The sequence below is a fragment of the Mus caroli genome, chromosome 3 (genome assembly GCF_900094665.2).
Source record: "Mus caroli chromosome 3, CAROLI_EIJ_v1.1, whole genome shotgun sequence".
In the NCBI taxonomy this organism is placed as follows: Eukaryota; Metazoa; Chordata; class Mammalia; order Rodentia; family Muridae; genus Mus; species Mus caroli.
Window position 1 is genome coordinate 82,938,883 of NC_034572.1, and position 10,662 is coordinate 82,949,544.

General features: G+C 43.4%; 1 protein-coding gene across 4 annotated transcripts in view; it reads left to right on the forward strand.

Annotated features, from left to right (window-relative positions):
• The window catches only part of Nup210l (nucleoporin 210 like), a 120,365-nt gene that overhangs the window by 67,439 nt on the left and 42,264 nt on the right, over nt 1–10,662 (forward strand). For all 4 annotated transcript variants that reach the window (XM_021157946.2, XM_021157948.2, XM_021157949.2 and 1 more), the window contains exons 17-21: nt 3,168–3,360; nt 4,699–4,787; nt 5,372–5,476; nt 5,917–6,018; nt 9,579–9,707. In XM_021157946.2, the coding sequence (XP_021013605.1) occupies nt 3,168–3,360; nt 4,699–4,787; nt 5,372–5,476; nt 5,917–6,018; nt 9,579–9,707 (618 nt within the window). The remainder of the gene's footprint in view (nt 1–3,167; nt 3,361–4,698; nt 4,788–5,371; nt 5,477–5,916; nt 6,019–9,578; nt 9,708–10,662) is intronic.

Genomic DNA, 10,662 nt, shown 5'->3' on the forward strand with positions numbered 1-10,662 from the left:
ATGGCTCTCTCTCTCTCTCTCTCTCTCTCTCTCTCTCTCTCTCACACACACACACACACACACACATACACATACACACTTAGGTGTACATGAATACACATAAATAAACATGAAATCTTTTTAAAAAATAAATCAACAAAACCCCTAAAAGATGTAAAAGATATTTGGAGGAATATTTTCAGAACTGAAGTATTGACTCTGTATTCAATGACACTACAGTAATATTGTTGATGCTCTTCCTTTTGTTTTTCTTTTTTTCTTTCTTTCTTTTTGTTGTTGTTGTTTTTCGAGGCAGGGTTTCTCTGTCCTGGAACTCACTCTGTAGACCAGGCTGGCCTTGAACTCAGAAATCCTCCTGCCTCTGCCTTCCAAATGCCAGGATTAAAGATGTGTGCCACCACTGCCTGTCGATGCTCTTCCTTTTCATCTTTGTGTGTGTGCACACATGTAGTTGTGCTTGGGCTGTGACACACAGTGGAGGTCAGAGAGCCACCATAGGGGTCAGCTTTTGTCTTCCATCATGTTTGAATCTTGGTCTTCTCTTCTTCAACATTACATCTGCTAACTAGCTGCCTTGTAGCCTCAGGGATTTGCCTGTTTCCATCTCCCATCTCACTGAAAAGGTGCTAGAGTTGCAGATATATACTGTCCCAGGGTTTATACGGGATTTGAACTTAGGTCCTTTGCTTGCAGCACAAGCACTCTAAAACCCACTGCACCATCTCTTCAGGACAAATGTCAACATTCTTAAGCACGAGTTATGGGAGAGATGGGTAAGTGATTAAGAGTTCTTGCTGCTCATTCAAAGGACCTTCTTTCAGTTCCTGAGCCCATATCAGGCAGCATAATAACCATGTGTAACTCCAGTTCCAGAAGAGCCGATGACCGCTCCTGTCTTAGTTAGGGTTTCTTCGTTTTGAAGAGACATCGTGACCAAGGCAACTCTTATAAAGGACAATGCTTAGTTGAGGCTGGCTTACAGTTTCAGAGGTTCAGTCCATTATCACCATGGTGGGGAGCGTGGAAGTATGTAGGCAGACATGCTGCTGGAAAAGGAGCTGAGAGTTCTATGTCTTGATCTACAAGCAACAGAAGGAGACTGTGTGCCACATCAGGCAGAGCTTGACTGTGTGAGACCTAAAAGCCTGCCTCCACAGTGATGCACTTCCTCCTGCAAGGCCACACCTCCTAATAGTGCCACTCCCTATGGGTCAAGCATTCAAACACATGAGTCTGTGGGATCCAAACCTATTCAAACCACCACAGTTTCTAATCTCAGTGGGTGAGCTGCACACGTGTGCATAGGCGTGCACATGGATACACACACGCATGCACAAAGCCAAAAATAAAACTAAAAAAAATTTTTTTCTTAAGTATAATATTATTATTTTGTTTGTTTCCATAAAAAATGTTCTCTCTCTTAGGAATTTTTTGGGGGGATTAAAGTGTCATGATAGCTACATCATTTGGAAACAAAATGCAATAAATAAAAACCTGTCCCCGCCGGGCGGTGGTGGCGCACGACTTTAATCCCAGCACTCGGGAGGCAGAGGCAGGCGGATTTCTGAGTTCGAGGCCAGCCTGGTCTACAAAGTGAGTTCCAGGACAGCCAGGGCTACACAGAGAAACCCTGTCTTGAAAAACCAAAAAAAAAAAAAAGAAGAAGAAGAAGAAGGAGAACCCTGTCTTGAAAAACCAAAAAAAAAAAAAACACAAAAACAAAACATGTCCCCAACCCCCTGAAAGTGAGGAATAAAGAGAAGAGAAAGAGAAAACACTTAACACCACATGCTAACAGATACAAACATATAACACCACATGCTAACAGATACAAACATATAACACCACGTGCTAACAGATGCAAACATAGAACACCACGTGCTAACAGATACAAACATATAACACCACATGCTAACAGATGCAAACATATAACACCACGTGCTAACAGATACAAACATAGAACACCACATGCTAACAGCTGCAAACACATAACACCACGTGCTAACAGATACAAACATATAACACCACGTGCTAACAGATACAAACATAGAACACCACGTGCTAACAGATACAAACATAGAACACCACATGCTAACAGATACAAACATAGAACACCACATGCTAACAGCTGCAAACACATAACACCACTTGCTAACAGATACAAACACATAACACCACGTGCTAACAGATACAAACATAGAACACCACATGCTAACAGCTGCAAACACATAACATCACATGCTAACAGCTGCAAACATATAACACCACATGCTAACAGCTGCAAACACATAACACCACTTGCTAACAGATACAAACACATAACACCACATGCTAACAGCTGCAAGCATATAACACCACGTGCTAACAGCTGCAAACATATAACACCACATGCTAACAGATACAAACATATAACACCACATGCTAACAGATACAAACATAGAACACCACATGCTAACAGCTGCAAACACATAACACCACATGCTAACAGCTGCAAACATATAACACCACATGTTAACAGCTGCAAACATATAACACCACATGCTAACAGCTGCAAACATATAACACCACGTGCTAACAGATACAAACATATAACACCACATGTTAACAGCTGCAAACATATAACACCACATGCTAACAGCTGCAAACATATAACACCACTTGCTAACAGATACAAACACATAACACCACATGCTAACAGCTGCAAACATATAACACCACGTGCTAACAGCTGCAAACACATAACACCACATGCTAACAGATACAAACATATAACACCACATGCTAACAGCTGCAAACACATAACACTACGTGCTAACAGCTGCTGGCCAGGCAAAGTCTAAAAACTACCAAGGTGGGAAGAGGAAAGGAAACATAAATCCCTTCTCCAAAGATAGCTCGTCAGCCCCAAGCTGCTGAATTCTTTAGAAAGAAGTTATTGTGTGCATTCATGTAGTGTGTGTGTGTGTGTGTGTGTGTGTGTGTGTGTGTGTATGGTTACCAGGGTTTGTGTGTGGCAGTCAGAGGACAACTTTGTAAGTTGGTTCTCTCCTTCCACCTTCATGTGTGTTCCAGTGATGGAATCCATTCCAGGATTTTGTGGCAAGGGCCCTTACCCACTGCGCTGACCTGATGACCCCTAGTTTTTATGCCCTTTTATTATCCTGCAGATTCCTGTGTCCAGCTTAAGGGACTCAGTCCTAGAACTGGCAGTATTTGATCAACACGGGAGGAAGTTTGATAATTTCAGCTCACTCATGCTAGAATGGAAGTCTTCCAACGAGACACTCGCTCATTTTGAAGATTCTAAGTCAGTGGAGATGGTAGCCAGAGACGACGGCAGTGGGCAGACCCGACTGCACGGTACTGTAAACAGCTTGCAAATGCCACAGGGCATTACTAAATGGTTCACGTTGCTTCCTTAGGAGCAACTGTCTCATTCTAAACTTTATTCATGTTGCCTTCATCTCTGATATTTGTGCGTTTTTATAGAACAACACAGAGGTAAGATTGGCAACGTGGTTCAGTGATAGAGCCTATGTCTAGCTTATGTGGGATCTTTTGTTCTATTCCCAGTGCCAAGAAATCAAGAGGGGGCTGGTAGAAAAGGAGAGGAAAAGAAGAGGGGGTCGATGGGAGCCTGATTGCTTAACATGTACAAAAACCTGGGTTTGGTCCTCAGCACCTCATAAACAGGGCATGACAGAAACACCAACCAACCATCCCAGCAGCCAGGAGGTCAATACCGGAGTCATGGCCATCTCAGCTTCCATAGTGAATTCAAAAGATAAGCATAAACTGCCTAAGACCCTGACCAAAATTACAAAGCTATGAAATGGAATACAAAGTTAATCTGAGGGAGCTGTGAGCATAGCTCAGTGGTACAGCACTCACCTCGAATATCCCCACAACGTCCAGTAACTTCCTTCATTAGACATGACAGGATCTCGCCTGCCCCGTGCTCTCTTCTTAGATCTAGAGCTTGGGTACAGAATTTAGCATCAGAGCACATAGCAACAGACCAAACCCCACTACCCTACGACATGGCACACATTTTACATTAAAAATAATAAATAATGCTCCATTTTAAATTTTTGAGTGACCGATTGCCTTGTATATAAAGATAAGTGAAGCTGAGAAAAGGCTCCAGCGGGCTGGAGAGATGGCTCAGTGGTTAAAAGCACTGACTGCTCTTCCAGATGACTCTGGTTCAATTCCCAACACCCACAAGGCACTGCACAGCTGCCTCTAACTCTAGTTCCAGGGCTGCCGATAACTTCACACAGACAGACATGTAGGGAAAACACAAATGCACATGAAATAAGTATAAATTATAAAAAAAGAAAAGGCCCAAAAGACTGTTATTGCTATTTACAAATTGAAATTTTATACACAATAATGTCCCCATATATTTGCTTTCAGCCCATTTTTGGATTTATAGGCCATTACAGGAAGAAAGAATTTTAGGTTTTGCCTGGCCTAATCTCACAAGGACCTAAGAGGTTGTTTTTTTGGCTTGAAGTCCTATAGTCCAGGTTCAGTACAAACCTAATGTTCTATTCTCTGTATGTATTTCTCCCCTTTCAGCACTTTTCCCCAATAAAATGTCATTTGGAAAAAACTGAGACAAACATTAGTGTTCTGGAGTCGGTTTGCAGCGGGTACCCGCCCCCCCGTTTTTACCGTGTTTTCCTGCTCTAGGCCATCAGATCCTTAAGGTGCATCAGATGAAGGGGACTGTGCTCATTGGAGTCAATTTTGCTGGTTATTCAGGGAAGAAAAGCCCAAAAGTGAGTGGAAATTATGATTGAGGAGTTCAGACTGGGGCTTGGCATGGCAGCACTTGCCTTCAATTCCAGCCTGGGCTAGTTATTGAGATCTCATCTCAAAAGTGAATGAGTGTGTGTATGTGTGTGTGAAACAGGGGGCTTGCAGGGGGGAAAGAGGACACAGAGTTGTAGTGAACTGAGAATGGGAGGCGGTGGGGAATATAATCAAAATATGTTGAAGGAAATTCTCATTTAGGAGCTAATAAAATTAAAGAAGAAAGGAAAGAAGGGGAAGAAGGGAAGGGAAGAAATGGAAATTAGTTCAAGTTTCTAATTGGGCCTCCTTGTCTGGCCTCAGTGGGGGAGGATGCTCATCCTGTAGTGACTTGATGTGCCAGGGTGGGTTGATACCCAGGCGGGGCCTCCCTCTCCTCAGATGAGAGGGAAGGAGGACACAGCGGAGAGACTGTGAGGGAGGACTGGAAGGGGGGGGGCGTTGCAATCAGAATGTAAAGTGAATAAATTAATTTATGAATAAAAAGAGCTCCTCTCTAAGTCATTAGTTAGAAAGTTCTCAACTGTTCTCTGCTGTGCTCACTGGCCAGGGAATTTCCAACTCGCCAAGATCTGCGGGGGTAGAACTGCTCCTGGTGGAAGACGTCACGGTCCAGCCTGAGAATGCCACCATCTACAACCACCCTGATGTGAAGGTGAGGCACACAAGCCCAACAGAAGACAGACACTACTGTGGCAAGGCCTCGGGATGCTTTACCTGCTGTTGAAAATCAAATACACATCCCCTGCTGGAGAGGTGGCTCAGCAGTTAAGAGCACTGGACACTTCTAGAAGTGCTAAGTTCAAGTCCCAGAACCCACATGGCTGCTCACAACTGTCTATAGCTTTAGAATCATGAGATCCAATGCCCTCTTCTATCATGCAGACAACACATATAACTAAATAAATCTTAAAAAGAAACTGAAACACACAGAGGTAACAGGAAGGATGAACTACAGTGTCCTTCACACTGTGTCCTCTGTGGCAGTCCCACTTTGTCCTCTGTCTGCCCACTGGTCTTGTTTTAACTAGAAGTCATCTCCTTTAGTCTATGAAGTGAAAAGATTAGAACATTGTTTGTCTGATTTTTCTATAGGAAATATTTAACCTTGTGGAAGGATCTGGCTACTTTCTGATCAACAGCAGTGAGAAAGATATCGTCACCATTACTTACAGGGAAGCAGAAAGCTCAGTCCAGGTGAGTCAATGAAGCTTCTAGAATGATGGTCTTGGGGCAAAGCACTTCTCTTGTTTTGTTTCTTTTGTTCTTTTTTTTGTTTTTTTTTTTTGTTGTTGTTGTTTGTTTTTCGAGACAGGGTTTCTCTGTATAGCCCTGGCTGTCCTGGAACTCACTCTGTAGACCAGGCTGGCCTCAAACTCAGAAATTCGCCTGCCTCTGCCTCCCGAGTGCTGGGATTAAAGGCGTGAGCCACCACGCCCAGCTTGTTTCTTTTGTTCTTGTTGTATTGTTTTGTTTTTTAACTTTTTATCACATTTGTGTGTGTGTGTGTGTGTGTGTGTGTGTTGACAACTTGTAGGGATCTGTCTCTCAGGCCGTCAGCCATGGCAACAAACACCCTTACATCTTGACTGACTTTCTGATCCTAGTTTTTTAAGACAAGGTCTCAAACAGCCTGTTGTAGAAATTATTTAGTCCTGACCTGGGGTTTCTACCCCACCTTTTACCCTTCCTGAATAAAAGACACACACAACCTTTATATCCCCGAGTTATTACTATGTTATCTAGGCTGCTCTTAACTCCAATTGGTCAACCCTCAAGGCAGTATTTTCTTGACTCTTAATGTCTTCTTCATGGCTGCTTCTCTTCCTCCTGCTCCTGAACCTTCTTCTTCCTCATGGTCTCTCTCTGAGCCCCAAGCCTAGGGAATCTAAACCCCACCTATGTCTCTTCTGCCTAGCTATTAGCAGTTTTCATCTTTATTTACCAGTCAGAAATAACTTGGGGCCAAGGTGTATGTGTAGACTCTCTCATGTCTCTGGGACAACAGGTCTTGGGGGTCCTCACTTAGCATTACAATATATAGCAAAAGACCAAACCTCAGTATAGCCCAGGATGGTGTAGAACTTATTATGAAGCCAAAGATGACCTTAAACTCCTGACCCTTCTAAGTCGTCTACCTCCTAAGTGCTGGTATTTAAGCTTGGACCACTATGCCCAACCCAAAACACTCTTTTTTTCTTTGCATTGCATTATTCTTGGTTACATATGGCCATTTCAAAGCAAATGTATAATGTATCGCCCTTTCTAGCCCTGTCCTCCTGAGTATATATATATTAAAAGTGTGTGCCACCACACCTGACTTGATGTGCTCCTGAATTGCTTTTGTTTCACTTTGTTTTTTCAAAGGGTTTTTAAGACAGGATCTCACTGGTTGCTCTGTCTGGCCTGGTACTCATTATGTAGACAAAGCTGGTCTTGAACTCCCAGAGATCCACCTGCCTCTGTCTCACAGGTGCTGGGATAAACCGTATGTGTCACCATATATATATATATATATATATATATATATATATATATACATATATACACACACACATATATATATGTATATACATACATATACATTCACACACACACACACACACACACACATATATATATATTTGGGCATATATATATTTGCAACTTTGGGCACCTGAGATGGAGGAGGCGGTGTCTCTGCCTTGGATTGGGCCTTGGCCTTTGGCTGGCAGTCTTGGACTCTGGCAGTGTAACCGAGAACACACTTTTCATGTTTGGGGTGGTTGATGAAAACACACCCATGGACTGGACAGAGCTTGTGCGGGGACCCTTCAGCATTAGGGGTATGACCTCACTGGGTTTGACAAGTGCCTTTACCCCTCAGGACAATCACACTCTTTGCCTGCAGCTTCTTCAGGCCTGTTTTTTGTGTGTGTGTGCTTTCTGACAAAATGCATGTTCCTTAGGAACTTAGGGTTCATCCCCCTTAAGAGATTTTTATCTTTGAGCTCAAGAGATGACTCGGCAGTTAGGAGCCCTGGTTACACCTTCAGAGGACCCCAGTTCAATCTCCATGGAAATTTACCAATATAATTTCATCATACTGTTGTCATGAAGGGATGTTGCTTTTGTCAACGGTGTTTCCTACATCTACTGAAATAACCATGTGATCTCTCCTTGAGTCCGTGTAGGTTATGGATGACATTATTAACTTGTACACATGGAACCAGACTTTCATCGCTGCGCTATTGATTACTGGGAGCAATCTTTTTTATGTGTTCCTTTTTTTATAATATGCATTGATGTTTTTCCCGAGTGTATGTCTGTATGAGGAACTGGAGTTACAAACAGTTGTGAGCTGCCATGTGATTGCTGGGAATCAAACCCTTCTGAGGGTGCTCTTAACCGCTAAGCCATCTCTCCAGGCCTTGATGTGTTCTTTTTTGTTGTTTTTTCATTTTTGTCTTTCTGAGACCTGGCCTCTCTCTGTGTAGCTCTGGCAGTCTGGGAACTCACTCTGTTGATCTCTCTGGATTCAAACTCACAGGAATCTGCCTATACCTCCCTAATGCTGGGATTAAAAGTGTGTGCCACCACACCTGACTTGATGTGCTCCTGAATTGCTTTTGTTTCACTTTGTTTTTTCAAAGGGTTTTTAAGACAGGATCTCACTGGTTGCTCTGTCTGGCCTGGTACTCATTATGTAGACAAAGCTGGTCTTGAACTCCCAGAGATCCACCTGCCTCTGTCTCACAGGTGCTGGGATAAACCGTATGTGTCACCATGCCTGCCTATAATATTTGTGTCTAATGAAATGTTTATTACTAGTCTTTAAGTTGTGTGTGTACACATGTTTCAGTGTATGGGTTTATGCACATGAATGCATGTGGCCACTCAGGCCAGAGGAAGGCACCTGATCCTCTGGAGCTGGAGTCATGTCATAGGGTGCTGAGGACTGAACTGGGGTCCTCTGCAAGGACATTGTGTGCTCTTGACCACTGAGCCATCTCCCCATCCCCTGCCATATTTGCTTTTAAAATTGGAGACTGGGACCCTAGGTGTGGACACAGGATGATCTAAAGACTCTGTCACACAGTAGCTTCAGTACAAAGAGAGTCTGTTAATTCATTTCCACTACCGCCTGCAATCATAGCTGTCTTAGGGTTGTGATGCTGTGAAGAGACACCATGACCACAGCAAATCTTTATTTTTTTTTTTTTGTTTACTTTTTTTTGAGACAGGGTTTCTCTGTATAGCCCTGGCTGTCCTGGAACTCACTTTGTAGACCAGGCCGGCCTCGAATTCAGAAATCAGCCTGTCTCTGCCTCCCAAGTGCTGGGATTAAAGGCGTGCACCACCACGCCCAGCTGACCATAGCAACTCTTATAAAGGACAGCATTTCAATGGGGCTGGCTTACAGTTAGAGGTTTAGTTCATCAGAAACCATGTACCACTCTGGGCTTAGCTTGCACATAGGAGACCTCAAAGCCCACACCTACAGTGACACACTTCTTCCAACAAGATCACACCTACTCCAATAAGGTCAAACCTCCTAATAGTGCTATTCCCTATGGGCCAAGCATTCAAACACAGCACGTGAGTCTGTGGAGGCCATGCTTATTCAAACCAGCACAATAGCACATGTGCATTTGATGTTTATCCATGAAATCTGTTCCCTGCTGATAACGTGTTAGGTGCTACTGAATTTCCATGTCCTTAACCTCTGTTTCCATGTGTGGTTTTGCCTCGACTAAGCACCACCTTCTTCCTTCCAGTTAGTTCCAGCACATCCTGGATTTCTAACCCTGGAAGTGTATGACCTGTGCCTGGCCTACTTGGGTCCAGCAGTGGCCCAGATCAGGGTGGCAGACATACAGGAGGTCGAGCTGGATCTGATCGATAAGGTGAGAGTTGTTTTTCTGATGAAGCCAGAGAGGTGTTTCTTGTCAGAAATGACAAGCTTAATTCATTGCCCTTACAGTGTCTTAACCCAGTCTCTTCTCAGCTACAGTTCCCGCCAAGACCTTAGACTAATAAAATGCCAGCCCTTAAAGATCACCGTTCTCCGGTCCTTTTGTCCATTGTCCCTCAAGAGCGTGTCCTCTTCTGCAATCAACTGTCATCTTCTCCACAAAAACAAATCAAATGAAACAAAAATCATCATTCCAATGTTAAACGTAGTGAAAATGAAGATAAATAAAATGGGCGCTTTTTAGGAGGCTGAGCTGATTTATTGTTTGCTGAGAGGGAGTCTCACCTATAGCCCAGGCTAGCCTAGAACTCACTATGTGCAACCCATACTGTTTCGGTTTCTCCCCAATTCTCCCAATTGCTAAGCTTCAGCCTTAATTCGGGACTGATAAGCAAAATGTTAAAAACACACTTAAACCAGGCATGGGGATATGTATCTGAATCAAAAAGATCAAGACATTGTGGTCACTCTAGGCTTCATTGGAAGACCTTGGTTCAAAAACTAAAAGGGAGTTGTGAGGAAAATATAAGCCTAGTGCAATGCTAACAAAAAATTAATTTTAGAATATCCAAGAAGGAGCATGTCATGGTGGTACATGCCTTTAATCACAACAGAAGCAGAATCACACAGATCTTTGTAAGTTCAAGGCCAGTCTGATCTACATAGGGAGTTCCAGTACAGCCAGAGGTACATAGAGAAGCCATTTCTCAAGAAAACAAAAAAAGCTGGGTGGTGATAGCACATCCCACACTGGGGAGACAGAGGCAGGAAGATCTCTGAGTTTAAGGCCAGCCCGGTCTACCAAGTGAGTTCCAGGATAACCAAGGCTACACAGAGAAACTGTTCTCTCTCTCTCTCTCTCTCTCTCTCTCTCTCTCTCTCTCTCT